This window comes from Colletotrichum lupini, chromosome 5 (assembly GCF_023278565.1).
Source record: "Colletotrichum lupini chromosome 5, complete sequence".
Classification (NCBI taxonomy): Eukaryota; Fungi; Ascomycota; class Sordariomycetes; order Glomerellales; family Glomerellaceae; genus Colletotrichum; species Colletotrichum lupini.
In genome coordinates this window covers 2,968,210-2,989,792 of record NC_064678.1, presented here as the reverse complement: position 1 = coordinate 2,989,792, position 21,583 = coordinate 2,968,210, and the positions used below count along the sequence as shown (strand labels likewise).

At 42.4% G+C, this 21,583-nt stretch overlaps 5 protein-coding genes across 5 annotated transcripts; 2 read left to right on the top strand and 3 right to left on the bottom strand.

Annotated features, from left to right (window-relative positions):
* Nucleotides 1-71: 71 nt before the first annotated feature.
* On the top strand, nucleotides 72-1,290 carry CLUP02_10305 (delta-aminolevulinic acid dehydratase; the record flags this gene model as incomplete). The annotated part of the gene is made up of 2 exons (XM_049289281.1): nucleotides 72-314; nucleotides 382-1,290. The coding sequence occupies 2 exons, from the start codon at nucleotides 72-74 to the stop codon at nucleotides 1,288-1,290; spliced, it is 1,152 nt and encodes a 383-aa protein (XP_049146426.1).
* Nucleotides 1,291-1,369: 79 nt separating this feature from the next.
* On the bottom strand, nucleotides 1,370-4,264 carry CLUP02_10304 (uncharacterized protein; the record flags this gene model as incomplete). Its single annotated transcript, XM_049289280.1, has 16 exons — nucleotides 1,370-1,472; nucleotides 1,772-1,833; nucleotides 1,880-1,913; nucleotides 1,965-2,096; nucleotides 2,213-2,344; nucleotides 2,422-2,486; nucleotides 2,544-2,598; nucleotides 2,633-2,764; nucleotides 2,849-2,946; nucleotides 3,003-3,028; nucleotides 3,080-3,307; nucleotides 3,390-3,509; nucleotides 3,627-3,848; nucleotides 3,931-4,067; nucleotides 4,122-4,169; nucleotides 4,233-4,264. The coding sequence occupies 16 exons, from the start codon at nucleotides 4,262-4,264 to the stop codon at nucleotides 1,370-1,372; spliced, it is 1,626 nt and encodes a 541-aa protein (XP_049146425.1).
* Nucleotides 4,265-17,102: 12,838 nt separating this feature from the next.
* Nucleotides 17,103-18,720, top strand: CLUP02_10303 (acyltransferase; the record flags this gene model as incomplete). Its single annotated transcript, XM_049289279.1, has 2 exons — nucleotides 17,103-17,901; nucleotides 17,954-18,720. The coding sequence occupies 2 exons, from the start codon at nucleotides 17,103-17,105 to the stop codon at nucleotides 18,718-18,720; spliced, it is 1,566 nt and encodes a 521-aa protein (XP_049146424.1).
* Nucleotides 18,721-19,244: 524 nt separating this feature from the next.
* CLUP02_10302 (serine/threonine-protein kinase BUD32) lies at nucleotides 19,245-20,123 on the bottom strand (the record flags this gene model as incomplete). The annotated part of the gene is made up of 1 exon (XM_049289278.1): nucleotides 19,245-20,123. One exon carries the CDS (start codon nucleotides 20,121-20,123, stop codon nucleotides 19,245-19,247), a length of 879 nt encoding a protein of 292 aa, XP_049146423.1.
* Nucleotides 20,124-20,240: 117 nt separating this feature from the next.
* CLUP02_10301 (uncharacterized protein) lies at nucleotides 20,241-21,500 on the bottom strand (the record flags this gene model as incomplete). The annotated part of the gene is made up of 7 exons (XM_049289277.1): nucleotides 20,241-20,643; nucleotides 20,693-20,729; nucleotides 20,813-20,862; nucleotides 20,896-20,970; nucleotides 21,072-21,139; nucleotides 21,166-21,281; nucleotides 21,407-21,500. The coding sequence occupies 7 exons, from the start codon at nucleotides 21,498-21,500 to the stop codon at nucleotides 20,241-20,243; spliced, it is 843 nt and encodes a 280-aa protein (XP_049146422.1).
* Nucleotides 21,501-21,583: the final 83 nt, after the last annotated feature.

Below are 21,583 nucleotides of genomic sequence, written 5' to 3'. Positions count from 1 at the left end.
TCCTCACATCGACTCAACCTCTCATTCAATACTCGTAGCTGCAATACAATCCGACGACGCCGTAATCCAACATGTCTTTCTCCAGCCTTGTTCAGGATCTTACCATGAGGGAGTCCGGCGTCCCGCGCCGACCCCGCGGTCCTCAATCAGTCTCTACCATTGATGATGGCCGGTCGCAAGTTTCCCGTGCCATGTCTTATGCCAGCACAGCGGCGACAAGCGTCAGCATCTCTGGTGACATTTCCAGCCAGCTGCACGGCGGCTACTTCCACCCTCTTGCCCGCTCGTGGCAAGCCGAGAGACAGTTGACCAAGGTGAGTTCTGCGACTCAAGGCATGATCCAGTTATCCGTGAACCATTGCTGATTTGAACCCTCTTCAGTCAATGCTCATCTACCCCCTCTTCATTTCCGACCAAGACGACGAGGAGATCCTGATTCCCTCTTTGCCCGGCCAATACCGCCGAGGCATCAACAAAACAATGGCCTGGCTGGAGGTGCTTGTGCGCAAGGGTCTGCGCTCCGTGATGCTCTTCGGTGTGCCCGTGCGCCCGGGGACCAAGGACGCTCTTGGTACCGCCGCCGACGACCCAGAGGGACCCGTTATCAGAAGCATTCGCGCTATACGCCAGCGTTTCCCTCAGCTCTTCATCTGCGCCGATGTCTGCCTGTGCGAGTACACTTCCCACGGCCACTGCGGTATCCTGCGTGACGACGGCAGCTTGAACAATCAGCTGTCCGTTGACCGCATTTCCGACGTTGCCATTGCTTACGCGGTCGCTGGCGCACACTGCGTTGCTCCCTCAGACATGAACGACGGCCGGATCCGTGCCATCAAGCTGAAGTTGATCGAGGAGGGCATCGCTCACAAGACGGTGCTTATGTCATACTCGGCCAAGTTCTCGGGTTGCTTGTACGGTCCGTTCCGTGACGCCGCAGGCTCTGCCCCGTCATTCGGCGATCGTAAGTGCTACCAGCTGCCTCCGGGCGGCCGTGGCTTGGCCCGCCGCGCAATTGTCCGTGATATTGGCGAGGGTGCCGACATCATCATGGTTAAGCCCGCCAGCCAGTATCTCGACATTATCAGCGACGCAAAGGAGCTCGGCAAGGACATGCCTGTCGCCGCGTACCAGGTCAGTGGCGAATTCGCCATGATCCATGCGGCGGCCAAGTCTGGCGTTTTCGACTTGAAGGCGATGGCTTTCGAGTCGACTGAAGGTATTCTGAGAGCTGGTGCGACCATTGTCATCAGCTACTTCACCCCCGAGTTCCTCGACTGGCTCTCCACTTAAAAGATGACGGACGGTATGGCTTGATGATATAAAGGCAAGGTGTTCAGGGCGTATGTGACTGTTTTTTTTGCTATTGTTATCATGACGTAGGAGAAAGCGGCATGATGGATTCGGTGGTATAGGCTGGGATGTAACGGGTTCCGGCAGGCGTTGGTTTCGCATATTTGTACAAGACACACTCCCTTTATGGTTCAGTGTCAGACGTAGAGGATACCTAAAAAGCTAATGAGACGGCGGGTATAACGGGACGATGCGACGAGACGACGTTCGGGCTGCGGCTAACTACAGACTCGACGTGTTTGTGTCAGGCGGGTGGTTCTCTGTATTCCAAACTCAAAAAACACCACACGCAAGATGTATTATTACTAAGTATCGACATGGTTCAAGAAACACGGATTAACTCTTCTGTTTGTACAAATTTAGATCTCGCGTCCCGCGTCTGCAATGCTACGTTGATGTGTACTACTATTCATTACATCACATGAGGAAACGAGACGAGACGAGCTGAGACTCACGAGAGCGAGCCTCAGCGAGGTATTCGGGCTACGGAGCAGAATTAAGCGTAGTCAGTCAGCAAGGCGCGCCGCACAGAAGTCTCTTGTTCCGGGGGATGGGACTGGTTACTGGATCGTGCTAGTCTGGACAGTGGATTTGAGAATCAGAAGAAGTCTCACAGCCGAGAGCAACGTCGATCCAGGGACGCCTGTTCCCTTGGCCCCCTGGGTTTCTTGGGGGGCACTGGGGGGTATTGTCTATTGAAAGCCAGCGAGCCGAAAGTTGACTTGGTGGATGGTGGTCTGACTCGGCTTTCGGATGCTGATCGTCAGTCTGTTCTTGATTTTAATTGGGGACATGCTACGCGGTACTACCTAGAGGCTAAGGGGAGCCGAGAGAAAGAGAGAGAGAGACGGGATCCTAAAACAGAGGCCTGGGGTTTCTCCCCTTCTCGGTTGCGAAACCCGGCGGCTCGCTGTTACGGGTATGGGTATGCTGGAATAATGCTGTGCGGTCTTCTGTAGGTGTGGCTGACTGGCACATTGTTGATAGAGGAGAACTGGAGTTGAGTCAACTCACTGAGCCTAAACTCCTAAAGGAAGAGGACTGATCGGATTGGGTATCCTAACCGTCTACACGACTGGATGGGAGATGAATTGGCAAATGACTGTTGGTATGGATCGGAGATGGGAGACGGAGCACTTGCCCCAGACATCATACATGTCAAATTATTTCCGTCTGTATCAGTAGTCCAGTACGCAAATCCGCAGATAGCGGTTGAGGTGAACTCCCAACAGCAGCACATGGCAGTACCTGTGGCAAGTGTGGCAGGCACGGCAGGACGGACGGGCGGTGCGGTGCCTGCCATGCATTCTGCGTGACGGATTGCCAATCTGGAACAAAGCCAAGGGGTTGACTGCCGGGAAACAAGCTGTACCCCTGACGGGGGAGGAGAAGACCAAGAGTACTTGCATTCCCACTGGAATCTTGAGGAGATGCATGCCTTAGGTAAGGTAGATACTGTAGCCTGCACGCGCTGGGCGCGCCACTGCCTCTCTCCTACGTTCCTATCAAGTCCTGTCTAGTGTGCCAGTCCAACGACATGAGGCGCGCCGAGGTTGGAAGTTGGGAAGCTGGAGATTCATTGGAAGAGACGGGTACCTACATGACCGTGCCACACTGATACCTTAGCTAGGCGAATTGGCAAAGTGCGGTACCTGGCCCGCGACTCCAACTTCCAGACCTGCAAGTGTGCATGCCGTGCCATGCCGTCCGCGCCGCCGCCGCCGCACACCTGGACCGTCGCAGCGTCTCGAACACTCGAGCCTTGTGCCCCCCGGTTTCCCGAGCGCGGTAGCGTGGATCCAAGCGCCGATCTCAACCTTGAAATTACTGCAAGTTTGCAACACCTTGAGACCACCGTCATCCATCCATAGTGTCCATAGCCAGTACCCCCCGACGGACGCACAAAGTACCGAAAAACTGGACCACCTCCATTTGTTGGAGCCCATCGAATCGCCCTCTTTTGACCAATATGTGGCATTCCTCGATATTTCCTAGCCAAAAAATCTGTACCGGTATACCGTGTACTCCAGTCCGCTTACGACAGCTCTTTGCGAAAAAGTGGTACCGGGAAGCTTCTGATTCCTGATAAGTCATGCGCCGAGACCTGATATCGGTCCTGAGATGCCGTCCTTTGGCTTGATGGGCGGCCATGGCATTCTCTCGGCGGGAACAGAGAGTAACCCTACGAACGTTTCCATCTCATGATCTTCCCCTTCTGAGCCGCCCTCGAGGTTTTGAGTCCCGGTGATCCCCTTTTTCCCCATGGATCCTGAGACCCTTGCCAATGCTCATCCTCCTCTCCTTGGACCTTGCCCCCCCCCTCCCCCGGTCCGGTCGGTTCGGCGTCATGCCCAGACGAGCCGTTGAACCGTCATTCGTTCCACCCCGTTGAGAATATTCTGCAGAAAGGTGTCTAGGTGTGATGCGCCCGGCGGAAAGACTCAGGAAGGGAGGGAGGAAGGAGGGGCGGGAGATGATGGGCGGCGCACCGCGGCGGACTGGGGGTTCCACTTGTTGGAGGAAAAAGAGGGCATCCCATCCCTCTCTCCATGTCCCCATGAAAGGGGAAATCGGGGGGACGGGAGACTTCTATTGGATCATTCCAAGGTTGGTTTGGATCCATTGGAGAAGAGCCGACGATATTGAGAACTTTGAGAGGAGGACTGGATCCAATATTGATTGATTGACTCCGTAGGCCCTTTACGTACCCTGCGTGGCTTGCGTATCTCAGACACTGGGACGAGTGTGCAATATCTAGTCATGTTACGCACCATTCCACACTCAATCCACCGGGCTGTTCTTCGTTGGACAGATACCGACTGTGTCTTGGATCCTCGCAGGCTTTTTTGTGAATTTTTTTTTTTACTTTGGTTTTTTCTCACCCAGGTTGTTTGGCGGGCTTTTGTGTATACATCCCTAGTAAATAGCCAGCTGAAGTACCGTAGAAACTCGAGCACTTCAAACTTGCGTTAGCCCGTGCCAACCCTACTAGCGCTCTAGTAGAACCGTAATACTACCTAAAGTAGTTAATTATAGCCGCTACTTATTTTTAATATACGCTAATATTCCGATCGATCTAGCTAATAAGAGCTCGCCGTTAAAGCTAGACCTATAATTAATCTAATTTAATAATTATTTTAGCTTTTTTATTAGTTTTAAGCTTTTTTTATTAAATTAGTAAAAATAGTAAAAGTATTAATTAGAAGCTATCGTACGTAAGTAACTAAAAGCCCCTAACTATCCCCTAGCTTATTATTACTAACGGGCCCCTATTTATATAGTAGTTAGATTATCGGGTTAATATACTACTTATTAATACTATTACGGACTTTTTTTACTATAAAAATATATTTTAACCCGTTATTTAAAATAGTAAAGTTTAGAATCTCTTCTTATAGCGTCTCTTATTTAATATAGGTTTTTATATTAAAAAGCTCTTATTTAGTATAATTAATAGCCTTAGTAAGTACGTTTTTAATCTAGATCTTATTAACCTAGCTACTATCGGGCTAAATAGATATTTTATACTATAAGAAGGCCTAGCTAACTATTAAGCCCTTCTCATAAGCTAATTTAATAGCTACTATTTCGACTATTTTAATAACTATTATTTTTTTATACCTATCTCTTATTTAAGCTCCTCTTATTTATTTAGTACTTTTTCTTCCTTATTAAATACGTAAGTATCGGCTATTTTTAAAAGTTACTACTTAAAGGGCTTATTAATTACGGTATTAAGAGGTTAGAGGAGGGAAGTAGTCCTTAGTAATATAAAGTAGGGTATAATATAGTACTAACGTAATAGCGCTAAAATAGAATCTATTTTATAAAAAAAAACGATATTTATAATTAATAAATACTTATCTCCCTTAGTTAGCGCTATTAATTCCTTTTTAATTTATTTTTTAAATAAGTACTTATTATTATAGGCCGTTTTATTAAACTTAATTATTACTCCTTTTATATATAATAGGCCCTCTTTTTTCTATAATTAACCCCCTTTTTTTATAAGCTTATTATAGAATATTATTTTTAGTTTAATTCGTTATATACTATTAATAAAAATATAGAGTATTAATATAGCTTATTACTTACCCTAACTATTATAGTTACTCTTATTAATTACGGTTTTAGCCCCGACGTTATTATATATATAACTATCTAAGTATTTAAAAAGAACTAAGGTCTTATTAAGGTTAAGAATTTATAAGTTAAGAAATCGACGAGCTAGACTCCCGAGTATATCTCCAAGGTTAAACCGCTTTATTATCGCTAGGGCTATTTAGTTAACTCGTTAAATAAAAAAAAGAAAGCTATTAATAATTTTAAAGTACTTAGAGAGTAACTTAGTTACTTATTTAATAAGTTAACGTTAGGTAATTTATATACGATTTTAGAAGCTACGAAACTAACTAAAAGAAAAAGTAAAAAGATATTTTATAATAAATTTGGGATACGGCCAGCGATAAGACGCCAATAACTTAGCGACTAGTATACGGATCTTATTATAAAAGAACTTTTTAAAAAGCAAAGCCCTTATAAAGGACTCTATAAGTTTTAGTTTTATAATATACTTATACTTATATTATAGCCTCGCTAATTAAGTACTTATAGCCTAATCTTTTATAATTCTAAAGCTTTTATTTTTATAGAGTAACTAATATAAGTAATAATAAATTACGGAAACGAACGGAACGTTAACAAAACGACGCCTAGCCGTTAGTAAAGAGCTATTAATATTAACGAGTTATAGCTATTTAGAGTCGACTACTCGACCCTATTCTATCTAAGAGAACGAGCTTATTATAGGGCGAGTCCTACTTAAATACTAGCGTTTACGGAAGAGCTAAATAAAAAAGATAATCGGGATAGATTACTTTTACGGGCTAGTTACCCCGTTAATACCCTAAAGACCCTATCCGTTATAAATAGGGCGTTTATTAGCGACTAATCGCTAAACGTACGAAGTTAAGGCGCGTATAAAAGCGTAAGTAATACTAAAATAGCTAGTTTAGTAGACTCTATAAGCCTAATAATAACCTACTTTTATAAAATAATAAAAATAATAGTTAAAGATCGAAACTAAAAACGGCGTTAATACGAAGAGCTTATTTAATAGCTTACCGAGCGGCCGGTAACGCGTTTAAGTTAACGAGAATATAAAAAGCCTCCTTTTTATAATTATAAACTAATTAAAAAAGAGTCCATAAGTACCTAGGTAGCAAACTAGATTATTACTATAAAAGTAAGTAATAAGCTTTGTATAAAAAGTACTATAAAATAGCATATCGAATAGGCCCTATCTAAAATATCCCCATTACTATAAACGTAATAATATAATTATAAGAAGAGCCTCTAGGATCCCCTCTCCTAGGGCGACTTCTTAGCGTTTATTTACTAATAATACGTAGACCCCGAGACTTAGGAACGGGAATATTATAAAGAGCTAAGGACGAAGAGGCTAAAAGAGGGCCAGACCTCTACCTAGTTCCTTACTAAATAATTAGCGATCTATTATAACCTAAGTATAAAAGATATAAAAAATTCGAAAGTAGAAGTATACTAGTTCTTTTTTAGACTACTATCTTAACTATAGGACGATTTAATTCGTTATAAGGTCTTAATTAAAAAAGTACGCAATATAGCCTACGAGGCTAATAAACTATAGTCGTTAAATTAGTAAAAGGGCGGTAACTAGTTATAAAAGAACGGTAAAAAAAGGCTATATCCGTTATTAGAACAACCGTATTAAATATCCCCCTTTTATAAAAAAAAAAGTAAAGAGAGCTTTAAGGGGCTAGGCTTTAAGGACTCGCTAAGAATAATATTATAAAAGCCGTATAATAAGAGTACTCGTACCGAGCTATCGTAAAAGCGTTATAATAGTAATATTAAATACTTTACGTATAATAAAATAGGCTATATATTTAATAAGTACTAAAAAAATAAGTTAAGAAGTAGGGGTAACGATAAGCCGACGTACCCCCGATCGAAACTAACGTTAGTAACCGTCTAACGGGTTACTACCGAGCTAAGAGTTATAAAGGTCGACTTATTAAAAAACGAGTAAGTATAAGTAATATACCTAATACGCTTATACTAAGTATTAAAAAAGTACTAATAAGAATAATTACGAAGGGTAGGGTAATAGTTCTGCGAAGTATTACTAAAAGGCTAGTAAAAATTAATATAAATATATACTCCGAAATAGATATTATTAGTACTAGGCTTATAACTTACTTAGGGTTAACCCCGGCTATTACTATAGCTCCCTTATTAAAGGACTTCTAGGGTAAAGCCGTAGGCTAGGGGAAAGCTTACTAATTAACGCTCTTCTTTATTAACTACTATAAGTAGCTAAGGAAGATTCGGTAACTATTCGCCGTAGTTAATAAAAATAAAAAAATAGTAAACCTCCTATTATCGTAATTATTAATAGGCTAAGAGGGCATTTATATTAATATAGCGACGAATATATAGTCGTACGAGCCTATCTCGGTTACCGAACTAAAGGTAATAGCTCGTAATATCGTTAAGAATTATAAAAGGGCGTATATATTATATATCGTTATTATAAAAAGCATCGCGGGGGTAACGGAAACTAAACTACGAAGGGGTCTACCGCTAGAACTCTAATTAAAAATAGAGACGTTCGATAAGTAATTAATAAAAGGACCGCAATTATATAGCAGGGTAAAACACTCTATCGACTTAGTTCTAAGTACTAAACTATTATATAGTCTTATTTATCCGTTAAGTAAGAAATAACTTAATAAGCTTCGCGCGTATATTACTAAGAACCTAGCGAACGGTCGTATTATACCTTTAGTTAATAAAACTAGGGCACCGATCCTCTTCGTACTAAAAAAAGATAGTACGCTACGCCTCTATATAAACTACTGCGGGCTAAATAAGGTAACTATAAAAAATCGATACCTACTACTACTTATTAGCAAGCTCCTAAATAGGCTTCGCGGAGCGAAATAGATCTTAAAAATAGATATTAAGGATACTTACTACTATATCTAAATTAAAAAAGAAGACTAATAAAAAACAGCGTTCCGGAGCTAATATAATTACTTTAAGTATACTATTATACCTTTCGGGCTAACGAACGCACCCGCGACGTTCTAAGTATATATTTACTAAGCGCTCGCCGACCTACTAAATACTTATTATATAGTATATATAGACGATTTAATAATCTACTTAATAATAAAGGAGTAGTATACGGAGGATATTAAAAAGGTCCTCCGACGTCTGCGTTTATATAGGCTTTTTACTAAACTATTAAAGTACTTATTTTATTAAAAAAGGGTCGAGTTCCTAAGTTATATTATTATATTAGAAGGAATCGAAATTAACTCGTTATAAGTGCGAACGATCGCTAACTAAAAAGCGCTAGAGTCTATTAGGGATATCTAAGTATTCTTAGGGTTCTATAACTTCTATTAGAAGTTTATTACTAAATACTCGGGCATCGTTATACCGATAATAATATTACTAAAAATAAAAAAGGGGTAAATAAGGGACTTCTAATAAACTAAGGAAGTAAACGAGGTGTTTAATTAGCTAAAGGTCGCTTTTATCTCAGTAACTATACTTACGTACTAAAACCCATAACGTATTATATAAGTAAAAACCGACGCTTTAATTAAAGCTATTATAATAATCTTATCGTAGTAGGCTAATAAAAAATAGTAACCTATCGCTTATTAATCGTAAAAACTTATAGACACGGAGTAGCAATAGGCCACGGGCTAATAAGAACTACTCGCTATAATAAAAGGGCTAGAGTACTAGGCTTATTACCTCTAGGGCCTTTTATAAAAGTTTATAATCCTAATAAACTACTAAGTACTTAAAAAAGTAATCGGCGTACTAGCGCGGGACCTTCGGAAAAGGCTCATAAAGTAAGTATATAAACTATTAGTATTTAACTTTAACTTAGAACACTAGCTAAAGAAAACGAACCTAGCGGACGGTTTATTTAAAAAGCTAGACTATATAAAAGGGGAAGTACTTTATAAAGACGTCCTCCCTATACTAGCCTAGAAGCTACGTTTTATTAATAAACTACCGCCCGACGTTTAACGAAAGATAATTAGCTTAAAAAAATAAAATAATATTACTAAAGTATATGTTTAAATAGTTAAGGCCTCCCTTCGCAATCCCGGCTAGATATTAACTAGCTCTAGGAATAGGGAATCCTCTCCCTTATATTAATAATATATTATAGGGCGTACTAATAAAATAATAATAGTTACTATTATAACGACTCGAGGTAAAAAAGTAAGAGAGTTATTGGTAAACGCTTATTAACGGTTTAGTAAGGATAAAGAGGAGTTAGATAGAGCTAGGGTTATTATATTAAAATAGTATATCTTACGCCCCGTTATAAAAGAGCTTATAAAGGGTAAAATAGTATTCGCTTCTTATCTCTTATTAAAGACTAAAGAGCTCGTTAAAGGATTATAAGCTAAAAACGAGTTTTATATATTATAATTAATAAGAGTTCGCGCTACGGCTAGCGAGCTAAGAGCATATTCGCTCGACGAATAGGGTATACTATTTTTTAAAAAAAGACTTATTATTTTTTAAATAAAATCTCTTTAAATAAAGATCCTTTATTAATACTACGACGATTATAAAGTAAGTTATATAAGAGCTACGAAAACTCTCGAGCTAATCTAAAAAAAGTTCTACTAAGAAAATATCTAACAAGATATTTAAGAATACGTTAAGAACTATAAATATTATTTAGGAGTTATAACCCTAAAATATAAGCCGTACGGGTAGCTATAGTTATTACTACTACCCTTATACCTATTCTAAGAAATATTTATAGACTTTATTACGGGGCTATTACCGAGCGCTCGTAGTAACGGTATAAAGTATAATAGTATCGTAATTATTATTTATTATATAACAAAGTTTATAAAGTTCTTATCTACCGTTAAGATACTTAATATAGTATAAATAATAAGCATCCTATATTAAGAGGTCGAATATAAGTTCGCTATGTTTAAAAGTATTATTACGGATAAAGATAAGCTCTTTATAAGCGCATTTTAAAAAGAGTTCGCTAAAGAACGGGTAATACGTTACTAACTATCTACTGCGTATTACTTATAAATAGACGGCTAAATAGAGCGAACCTATTAAATATTAAAAAAGTATTTAAAGATCTATACTAAGGGCTCGCTAAATAGGTAAGTAGCGTAGTTAAAAGAGGCTAAGTTTATATATAATAATAATTAATACTTTATTATAAAAGTATCCCCGTATATAGTACTATACGGCTACTACCCTAAGTATATTAAATATATACTTAATTATAAAGCTATAGTCTAGGGAGTTTAGGAAAAGGTCTAAAAAATTAGGGAAATTAGGGCCTAGGCTACGCGAGCGTAGGCATAAGCCTCTAAAAGCTAAGTAGCTTATTATAATAAAAAACATGTCCTAAAAGAGTTTAATCGTAAAGAGGTCGTCGGCCTATTAACAAAAAATATACGATTTAAAAATAATAAACTAGCGCCGAAATATATTAAAATAGCAATAGCCAAAAGGGTAAGGAAATAGGCTTACCGAATATATCTACTAGAGCAATATTAGAAAATATATAATATTTTCCTAGTTTCCTAGCTTAAGCTATAAAAAAATCGCCGAATAGTCGGCGACTAAACGGCGAATCTCCTAGAGTTAAAAAATAAGTAAAACGTTTAGAAAGTTAAAAAAATCGTCGCAATATAAAGCGAGGGAGGAAACTCACGATATCTCGTTAAATAAACTAAGTAGTTTATTAAATATAATATATAAGAGCCTATTAAATATTTTAAAGGGGTAGCGGAAGTAGTTAATAAATTCGAACGCTATAAAAAAAGAGCATATATAAAATAGGATAATAAACGTTAAGTTCGTAATAAAAGGTCGCCGAAAATAAGTTAATTAATAATATACTATAAAACCCTTTTTATCTAGCCTAGCGCAATCCTTAAAAAAAAATATAATATTATAACTCTTAGTAATACGTTACTAAGAGATCGCTAAGATCTAGCTACGTAAGGGGAATAACCTACGTAATATTAATAATAATAATAATAGCTCTAGTATATATTTCTAAAGTTTAATAATTAGCGATAGTAGTCCGCTTAGTAAGTAAGAAGCGGGGAGGCTTCGTACGTATACTTAGCTAACTACTTAGAATAAGGCCGTTAACTTTATTAATATTATAATAAGTAAAAGGGAGGTAGTCGAAATCGCGCAGAGTATTATATATATTAATAATAGCAGTTCGTAAAACGTTCGCTACCTAGTTACTATTAAAAGCTATAATAAAAAACATAATAGGAGCTATAATAGGAGGCATAACGGGAGCTATAATAAGAGGTATAACGGGAGCTATAATAAGAGGTAGAGTAAGAAGTAAAGTAGGGGCCGTAACGCTATTATTATTAGTAACGGGTCGGGGACGGGGGACGTTATCCGAAGTAACGCTCTCATAATCTTAGTCGAGCTAAGGGACCTTAGTAATATTAATATTCGCAAAGAACTTAATAACGTCGAACTACTTATTACGACTTACGGCTTTAACCTTAATATAAGTAATAGCCTCGTCGAGCCGTTATAGAGCTTTTATTTAGAGCGAGAGGAGCGTAATACTAACCTTATCGAGATCTAAAATAATATAACTAAGGACTAGGGTACCCTCGTTTATACTAAAAAGAGCGTTATAAGTAGGGGTTAGTAAGTTATTAATATTAAAATAGTAGCGCTTATTATAACGCTAAAAAAAAAAATTCTCTAAGTTATTACCGAGCTCCTTAGATTTAGTATTCTCGCACTAAGACTTATTAAACTTAAACCTAAAGTCGTCCCGCTCGTTATTATTATTAAGAACATAGTTAATAATAAAAGTACGCTTTTTAATAAAAGTCTAAGTCTCGGGACCGCGGGAAATAGGGGTAGCGCTATATATAGTAATAATATAAATAGGTACCTTATTTACTAAGAACTTAGTAACGCGTTTGTAAAAGGTAAAGAAAATAAGAAACTCTTAAATATATATAATAGTAACGCCCTTAGGAGTCTCCTTATAATACTAAGCTAGAGTGTTAAAGTTATTTCGTAAAGCGGTCGCACGGCTATTATTATAAAAATAAGCTAACTAAAGGTAACTAAAGTAAGAGACAATCTTAGTCTTATTATTAATATTAAAAATACTAGCCTAAGAAAAGAAATCTAAGTTAGTAAAAAAAAAATTCGCTAAACGATTACTAACGACTTATTATAATTAAAATTAATAAGTTTAAATACTCGCGGTTAGTAATAAGCTCCTAAAGAGTAGCTTATTTAAAATAGACTTTTTTTGCCTTATTACCTACTAACGGGTTAGCGATATAAGTAGCTACTTTCTCTTACGCACTAGTAATATAACTAAAAGTATAAAAAACGCGGCCGCGCTTACAAAAGTTAAGGCTACCCTACTCCTCGGTATTATAAAACTTTATAAGGGTATTCTAAGTAAACTAAGTAGCGCTATATAGCTCCTCGGGAACCTAAGAAACATCGTTAGCTAATATTTTAATAACGGATTAGTAAGGACTCGATAACTTATAGTAGAACACTTCTTCTTATTAATTTAATAAATAATATACTTAGCGACGTGAGCGCTAGTAATATAAATAAGCTCGTTAATATCGTAATATAAACTAGCTAAGTAGCGTATATAAAGAGCACCGCTATAAAAACCGCAAAAGCCCTTTTTAAAATTATACTCTATATTAAGTATATCCTAAATACGCAAAATAGTAAACATTTCGGTAAATACTTAGTAATAGTATAATAAGAGAGTCGTAATTAAGAAACGATACGGAATTAGAATATTATAAAAAGAAAAATATAATTATATAAAAAAGAATTCGCAAAACGGTCGCTAAATAGAAAGAAAGAAGAAAAAGTAAATACGTAACTAGTAACGGACGAAAAATCTTTTACTATAATTAATAGCCTAGTAATAATAATAACCGCGAGGTTAAGCGGGCTCTTATATATTATAATAGTTAGAATACTTTATTACGAATATATACTACTAACTTAATAACTAGTCGGCGCGCTATTACTAAATAATAATAACAAAGCATCCGTTAAATAAAGAGATAGGAGTAATGCTTTATTTTTAGGTAAAAAAGGATATTATTAACGCCTTACGGAATCTATTACGAATAACGACGTTAATAGCTTTATTATTAGCGTTAAAAAAAGATATTATATAATAACTTTAGGGACTAAAGTTACGTAAAGGGGGAGTAATTATAATAAATTTAGGATACGGTTAGTAATAAGACGCTAATAACTTAGCAACCGGTATACGGATCTTTTTATAAAAGAACTTTTTAAAAAGCAGAGCCCTTATAAAGGACTCTATAAGCTTTAGTCTTATAATATACCTATACTTATATTATAGCCTTGCTAGTTAAGTACTTATAGCCTAATCTCTTATATATTTATTATTCAGATTCTACTTAATAAAAATCCGCTTAGCGTTTTTTTTAAACTAATTAATACTAACGAGCTTTCTTTTATTTTATTATTAATAAAAAACGCTATAGAGCGCTATTTTAAGCTTTAATTACTATAAGTAGTAGGCATAATTAGAGGACTAATTAATAATTAACTCGTAGTTTTAATACTAAGTAATAACCGTACCTCGAGGGACTTAAACTAATCTACGGCTTCTTAGTATATAGGACGTTTATATATTCTTAATAACTTAGTCTTATCTTAATATAGCTATAATAAGTAGACTACCTCCTCGTTAGTCTTTTTAATATAATAATACTTAAAAAATATAAAGAGGTTAATTTTAGTTTAGTAAGTATAGTAATAAGGGCGCTATTTAACTAAGTAACTTTATAATATATATTTTCGGTTTTTAATAGGAGTAGGAGTAGGCCCGTAGCGCTTAGTTATTAAAAATATAATTAGCTCTTTTATTATATTCGTACTTTTTTTAATAAGGGCCCGTTATAAGGGTATTATAAGTATTTAATAAGGCCCGTAATAAAGGTATAATTAGAGGTATAATTAATAGTATAATTAGTAATTAAATTAGTAATATAATTAATAGAAGTATAAGTAATAGTAAGCCGTAGTAAGTAGCTAAGTTAATCGCTAAGCTATTAGCCTAAGTAAGAGCTAGAGGTAAGTAGAAGTAGGACGAAGTGGGTAGTTAAGTAAGAGTAAAAAATAGAAAATAATTACTTACTACCTTCTATATACGGTATAATCGATTATATAATCGAATATAATTAACTGCCCGAAAAGGTTTGGTATGGGAAGCTAGCAGGGTTAGCACGGGCTAACGCAAGTTTGAAGTGCTCGAGTTTCTACGGTAAGTGCGCATTGCAAAGTCAACAAACAGATTAGATCTGCCGATGCTGCATTCCCAGCATTGTCTTGCTTCGTCTCGCTTCATTCAAATGATGTTCCCGGGGCTCGTAGGCTCATCGTTTATCGTTTTGTTTCCCCTTTATTCTTGTGAGCAGTCCTTGCTTATTTTGGTCTACCGGCCGCCCGCCCATCTCTTGGAGTCTATCCCACTTTCTTTGGACGTGCTTCGATATTTCATATAAGTGTGAAACCACGCGGCCCCGTTTCCATCTCCCGCCCCAAGTTGCCCCAGTCTCCGCGACTGGACCCAATGTTTCTTGGAAGCGATAACTTTACTTGCAAGTTTCCAAGCCATCTATCTATCTGCAGACTGGCATACGGGAAGGCAACGCTACCAAGTGCTCCCAAACCTAGGTACCCGTTGCAAAGAAGAACGTTGTACCTGCCGTTTCTAGCCTCGTCGAATTAACAATCTGAATTGGATTGGAATAGAGGCTATTTTGTTTCTTCCCGAATTCCCTCCCACCCCCTTCTCAATTTTACTCTCCGTCTCACCGTTGGGTACCTTAGTTTAGACACACATACTCGGTACTCATACTCGGTACTCTGTTCTCTCTATCAGCCAACTTCGCCTCGGTCATTCTTCGTACGTTGTCGCGAGCGGCTTACTTCCATCGTTTCATCCCTTCTTTTGCATGTAGCTCATTGGACCGTTCGGCGACCGTGCTCATCATTCGAGTCTGGTCACCTACCACACTCACACACACCACGCACCGCGTCGAGAGGAAATCCGATCATCAGAGAAGCAGAAAAAGCCTGAGGTTGTTGGTGCACAGTCAGCGGCGCTCCTGACTTGCTTGACATCTGCGCCTCGGCTGGGTCCTTTCCACATCCTTCGTTTGGTTCGAACCCACGAGCCTCTGACTTTTTTCCCTCTCTTGCCCGCGGTGGTGGTGTTGACTTGTGACTTGGTGTTGCCTTCCCTTCCCATCCATCAATCCAAAATTACAGTTTATTAGTCCCGTCATTCTTGCCTTTCCCGTGTCAGACAAGACAAGACAGGAACGAACAGACTGGAAGTGGGCAGGTGCCTTCCTTCCCATTCCCTCGTCCCTTCCTCGATGGTCCCAAGGGCCCTCTAAACTCAACATCAAGAAAGGAAAGAGTTTCTTGGGTGTATCCCACCTTCCACCCTTTCTTTTGTCTCTCTTGCCGTCCGAGGCGAAAACACCAAACACACAAACACAAGATAAACGTAACCTTCCGTTACGGACACCAAGAAACACATGGAAGACTGAACAGGAACAGAGATAACACGAGGCTTTTGAATGCACCTTCTCTACCTATTTACGGATACCTTTGTACTCTGCACACTGCACTCTGCACCTGCCTGGTCTTTTCCCATGGTGCATCCCTTCCCAAACCCGTCATAGCTGCCACACTTGAACCTTTTCCCACTCTTGCACAACCCTGAAACAGGCCCCCATCTACCCACACCACTGACGCTCTCTCCCAACTCTGCTCGCCTCGAAAGTCACCTCTTTCTTAACTTCTGAGGTCACAGCCGCCTGGCATCAACCCCACATTGGCACATCCTACGGATACCAACCCGTCCTGCTCCTCTTATTGCCAGACCGGGAACCTCGAATCGTTTATGCGCTGAGCTTTCCAACGTGTCGTTCTCACCTCAGCCCAGCCGGACCCTTTTCTTTTCCGTTTTGACCTGTTTACTCTCATTCTTTCACGGTTACCAATCTCTTTCTTTCCCTCTGTTGTTCCTGTACCCATTCTCCACATTCCCTCTTCTCAAAGGCCCACGCCTTTGCTACGTCGCGGAGGTATCCCAGGTCTTGGATCCCCTTCCCCCCCAAAGATCCTGCTTAAGCCCAGGTCCCATCAACAAGGTCAAGGTCAAGGTCACGGGCTCGTTGACGAGACGAGACAAGACACACGCCCAGCCGCATCCAGCAGCACCCAGCAACACCCACGCTTCCCAGCCAGCCTGAGCCAGCGGCGGTACATCCTCCTCGGGAAACATCCTTTCTCACAGGCCCTGTCTGTTCTGTGTCTGCTCCCAATTACATTTACCTGCCCTTGCCGACCGTCACTCTCCTTTCGCCCCTCCCTTCTGCAGATCCAGATCGTCTTAATAACAAGGGCCTTCCGGATCAAAACCGCCTCATCCCCTCTTCCACCTTCCCCTTCTTCTCCTACTTGATTCCTTCTGGCCCTGTCCTGTTCAAGCCGTGCTTGCTTGATACTGTACCTCCTACCTGCCTGCCTTCCGGCCACGAGAGCCTCCCTTATACCCACCCAACCAACACCAAAATCCACCCGCTCGCCGGTTGCATTGCAGGACAATGAACGGATACGCTGCTTCAAAAGTGTCCCTTTCACACGAGGAGGGTATGGGACTCCTAGACGAGAAGACGTTGTCCGACGTCGAGAGCGAGAGCGGTAGGGCCGACCTCGAAGTCCGTTTTGCGATACCACGATGGTCGACCGTCGCCCGGGGTGTAGTTGGCTACACGCGGGCCATACCATGGAGGGTTACCGTCATCCGCGGCCTCATCTTCCTGCTACCCAGCTTCGTCCAGAGCCGATTCACCAGAGAACGAGGCCGAACCGACAAGCTGTTTCCGACATCACATCTCGACGGCATGAGAGGCTTAGCAGCGCTATTCGTCTTCTTCTGCCACTACTTTTACCAAGCCTTCATCATTGCCGAAGGCTGGGGCTCATCAGAAAAGAACTACCACATTCTCAAGATGCCCTTCTTCCGACTCTTCTACCAAGGTCCGCCAGCGGTCTGCCTGTTCTTTGTAATTTCCGGCTACGCTCTTTCCATGAAGCCGATCAAGCTTGCTAGGGCCGGAAACATGGAGGAATTCTCCGTGACGACGACGTCTTTGATATTCCGTCGATTCATCAGATTGTACATGCCGACTGCCATCTCGACCTTTTGCATCATGCTCCTGCTTCAGTTTGGAGTATACGAATGGACCAGAGACTTTGCCATTGATCGGGCTTTCCACAAGAACGTTATGGAGCCTCACCCAAAGCCGCTGGACACCTTCTCGGAGCAGTTTTACGACTGGGTCTGGAGCATGTTCAACTTTGTCCACGTGTTTGGCTGGGAGCGCTTTGGTGGCAGCACATGTAAGTGGTTTTGGAGGATTTGTGTGTTGAGGTTTGCTAATACTATTCTTAGCATATGATGTGCACCTGTGGACGATTCCGGTCGAGTTCCGCTGTTCCATGTACCTGTTCATCACCCTGATCGGCTTGGCTCGCGTACGGTCCGGACTCCGCCTCCTCTTCCTCTCGGGAATCATCGCCTTCACGTACCGAAACAACCGTTGGGAGCTGCTGCTGTTCTACTTTGGCATGATGCTGGCGGAATACGATCAGATCATGGGCAACAACACGCCTGTGCCGCAGCCCTCGGTCCTTCCTTCGAATAGCGCCGCCGCTCCCCAGGGGAGCCGACTTAAGGGCTTCTTCTGGGCAATGCTCAGCATTCTTGCCATCTACTTCATGTGCCAGCCTGACATCAACTACGAAATCACTCCTGGTTGGGTTTGGCTCTGCACGTTCATTCCCAAGTGGTGGACGGAGGAAGGATACAGATTCTGGCAGTCTATCGGAGCTGTCATTTTCGTTCTTTGCGTCGGCCACTCTCCTAGATGGAAGAGCTTCTTCAACCTCGCTCCCATCCAGTATCTCGGCAAGATCAGCTACGCACTTTACCTCATGCACGGACCAGTCATGCACACCGTTGGCTACATGATTGAGAGACGTGCGTACGCCATCACCGGCCTCGAGGGCTGGTGGTACAATGCCGGATTCGTTTTGGGATCTTGCGGCTGCATTCCTGCGGTCATTTGGGCCGCCGATGTTTTCTGGCGCTTGTTTGATATCCCGACAGTGCGATTTGCAAAGTGGTTTGAGACAAAGTGTCTCGTGAAGCAGGAATAGAGCAGATTGGGGGCAAATGCTTGCGCGTCACGGCCGATATTGCGTCTCGACAAAAACGCTCACACACACAATGAGCTGGGTCTCGAAAGTCGTTATGGAAATCGACTAATAATAGCATGACACGGCGTTTTATATCACACGGCATTATTACTTTATACCTGGCGTAGGGGGGTTTTTTTTTATGGGGATGGGGGCTTTATCAAAGTTTTGGGGCAATTATAGATGGCATCGAGACAGAATGCACCTCTCAGGACCAATATGATGGACTGAACAAAGTACAGGCTATGTACACGGTGGGAGACGGATGAAGACGTAGCGAATCAAGTAGAAACGGCCAAACACGCCGAAATACTCCATGGGTATCAATTTGATTCGACTTTCTTTTCCGTGCCGTCATGTGTCTCACATTGCTTTTGATTTTAATCTCCGCAAGCTTGTTGTTGTAGGTGCATGTGTTCGCCATCCTCTCCGCAAGTAGATGGATTCGAAATGTTTCCAAACAACGCCATACCCAGTCCCCCTAACTAACCAATCATGCTCCTCTTGCGGCCCCTCATCCTCACGTCCTCGAGCTTCTTGAGCGTCACGGGCGCCTGCTTGTACGAGTCGCGGTAGGCGTCGAGGACGTCCTGGAAGTAGGCCTCCGCGCGCGGGTGGGTGCTGCCGAAGGCGCGCTCGAGGACGTAGAGGTCGACGGCGCGGTCCTCGTCCGAGGTGCTTTGGCTCGCGAGGCCAAAGTCGATGATGAAGACTCGGCCGTCGAGGGGGTCGTTGTTGTTCTCGTTTGTGTCTGACGATTTCGGGGGGCGGAGCATCATGTTTGACGTTGTTAGGTCGCCGTGGACGATGCCGATTTTGTGCATTTGGCCTATTGCTGTGCCCATTCTGCGCATGAGGTTTTTGATGCCTGTCGGGTCCTTTTTGGGTGCTGGTGGTGCTGGTGCTGGTGCTGTCGCGTCTGAGCCCCCCGTCTCTCCTTCTGGTGTTTCTTCTCCTTCTCCTGGTATCGCTGCCGTTGTCCTCCTCTCCCCGAGCCACTCGTTGATCCTCACCCTCACCGGCGCGCCGGGGATCCATTCCAGCATCAGCCAACCCGCCACCTCGTCGAGGGCGTAGAGCGCGGGGACGGGACAACCCTCGCGGCGGCACTTTGCGAGGACGCGGGCTTCGGCGAGGATGCGGGAGCGGGTCAGGCGGGCGTCGAGGGTCGGGTGGCGGTAGGGTTTGGGCGGGCGGTATTTGAGGGCTGCCGGGCGGGAGGGGGAGAGGTGGGTTGTGTGGTAGAGGCGGGCTTCTGCGCCTTGGGTTATTAGGGTTGGCGGGGTCGAGGTTTGGTGGGTTAGGAGGAGGGGAAGGGGGAATGCGCCCGCGCCCGCGCCCTCTGGTGGTGGTATTGTTGTCATTGTGTGTGGTGTGTGATGGGAGGATTATCGGGATGGCGGGTGGTGTTCGAATTGTTTTTCGGCAGTTTGCTGTGTTCCTTTCTGTCCTCTTTGTTTTTTTGTTCCCCTCTTGTTCTTTTATTGATTCGATACAGGGTTCATATGAAGTTGTGGTGGTGCGTGTCGGGAGGCGTAGGCGGAAGGGGTGTCTGGGTTTGGTTTTTTTTGGTCGTTTGGGAATATCTTCAAAAATGAGAAAGTTCGATCCGAGGGGGAGGAGGTGGGTGGAGGGGTAAAGGTAGATTCGTTTGGTGGGGTTCGGTTCTCTGTGGCTTGACCGCCTGTGGCCTCGGGATTCTGCCGCTTCTGCATTGTGGGGGTTTCGGGCGCTAACGTTAGCGGGCGTGTGTCGTCGAGGCCCGCCGCGCCCGGCGGGCTTTCTTTGTTTCTCCTGGCGCTTGGGGCCGTCACTCCGTCGTCGGGAAGGGGGTGTTCTTGACCGGGCGGGCCGGGCCTGAGGAACTCCGCTTTGGATTCTTGACTTTTTTCTGTCCGATCGTTTATTTATTTTCTCGATATTTGATAGCCACAGGCGTCGGTCAACCTCATCCCTCGACTTTGATCGCTCTTGTCCTCTTCAGTCGAGTTTCGTGTCCCTCTTGCGGAGGAAGAAGTCGAAGCACATTTGACTTAGTTCGTTAGTCTTCGACTAGCTCTAGGAGGGGCGCCTATACGACTCTCCTTGATGCTGGTGTCCAGACTATTGGGGATCTCTCATGCTAGTTTCCCTTACCAATCGCATTGTCCATTCGCGTGGCGATTGATTGCAAATAGGAGCACGCAGGTACTGTTCACACTAGAAAGCAGCCTGCGAGGGGAGTTCACAAAGTGGGAGAATACCTTCACATCCACCGCGATCTCTCTCTCTCTCTCTCTCCCTTGCAGCAAAAATACTGGCCGAGTTCTTACGCTCTGGAAGAGTCTCCCTGGAATCCATCATCCTCGCGAATCTTGGAGAAGCTAGCCGCTAGGTATACCTATGTTCTGCGTCGCCACGAGGGACAGGGGATGCCGGCCCGTGGATGGTGGTGGTGGTGGTGGTGGTGGTGGTGGTCTCCCGATATGCAACCCAGCGGCCCAGCAAGAACGAACCAACGAAGATGGGATAGCGAGAACAGGCTGACCAATCATTTCCCATGACGGATTACGAGGAATCCTTTCGGCTCGCGATCGAGAGGGGCAAGTGAGTACCTAAGTTTGGCGCTCCGTTTCTGCATTTCCGAGTCGAGTACCGAACGACGTACTCGTGAGGAAACCGAGTGGTTTCGTTCCACGCCTTTCACCGAAAGAGAGGCTGGATGGTCTAGTTGAACAGTCCTCCTCTTCATGGGTTTCCATTCTGAGATCAGGTTGCGCGAGTGCAAGATGGAAGGGTTAGGAAACACAAGGGACTTTGGATAACCCCCGAGCCGAGGAAATGG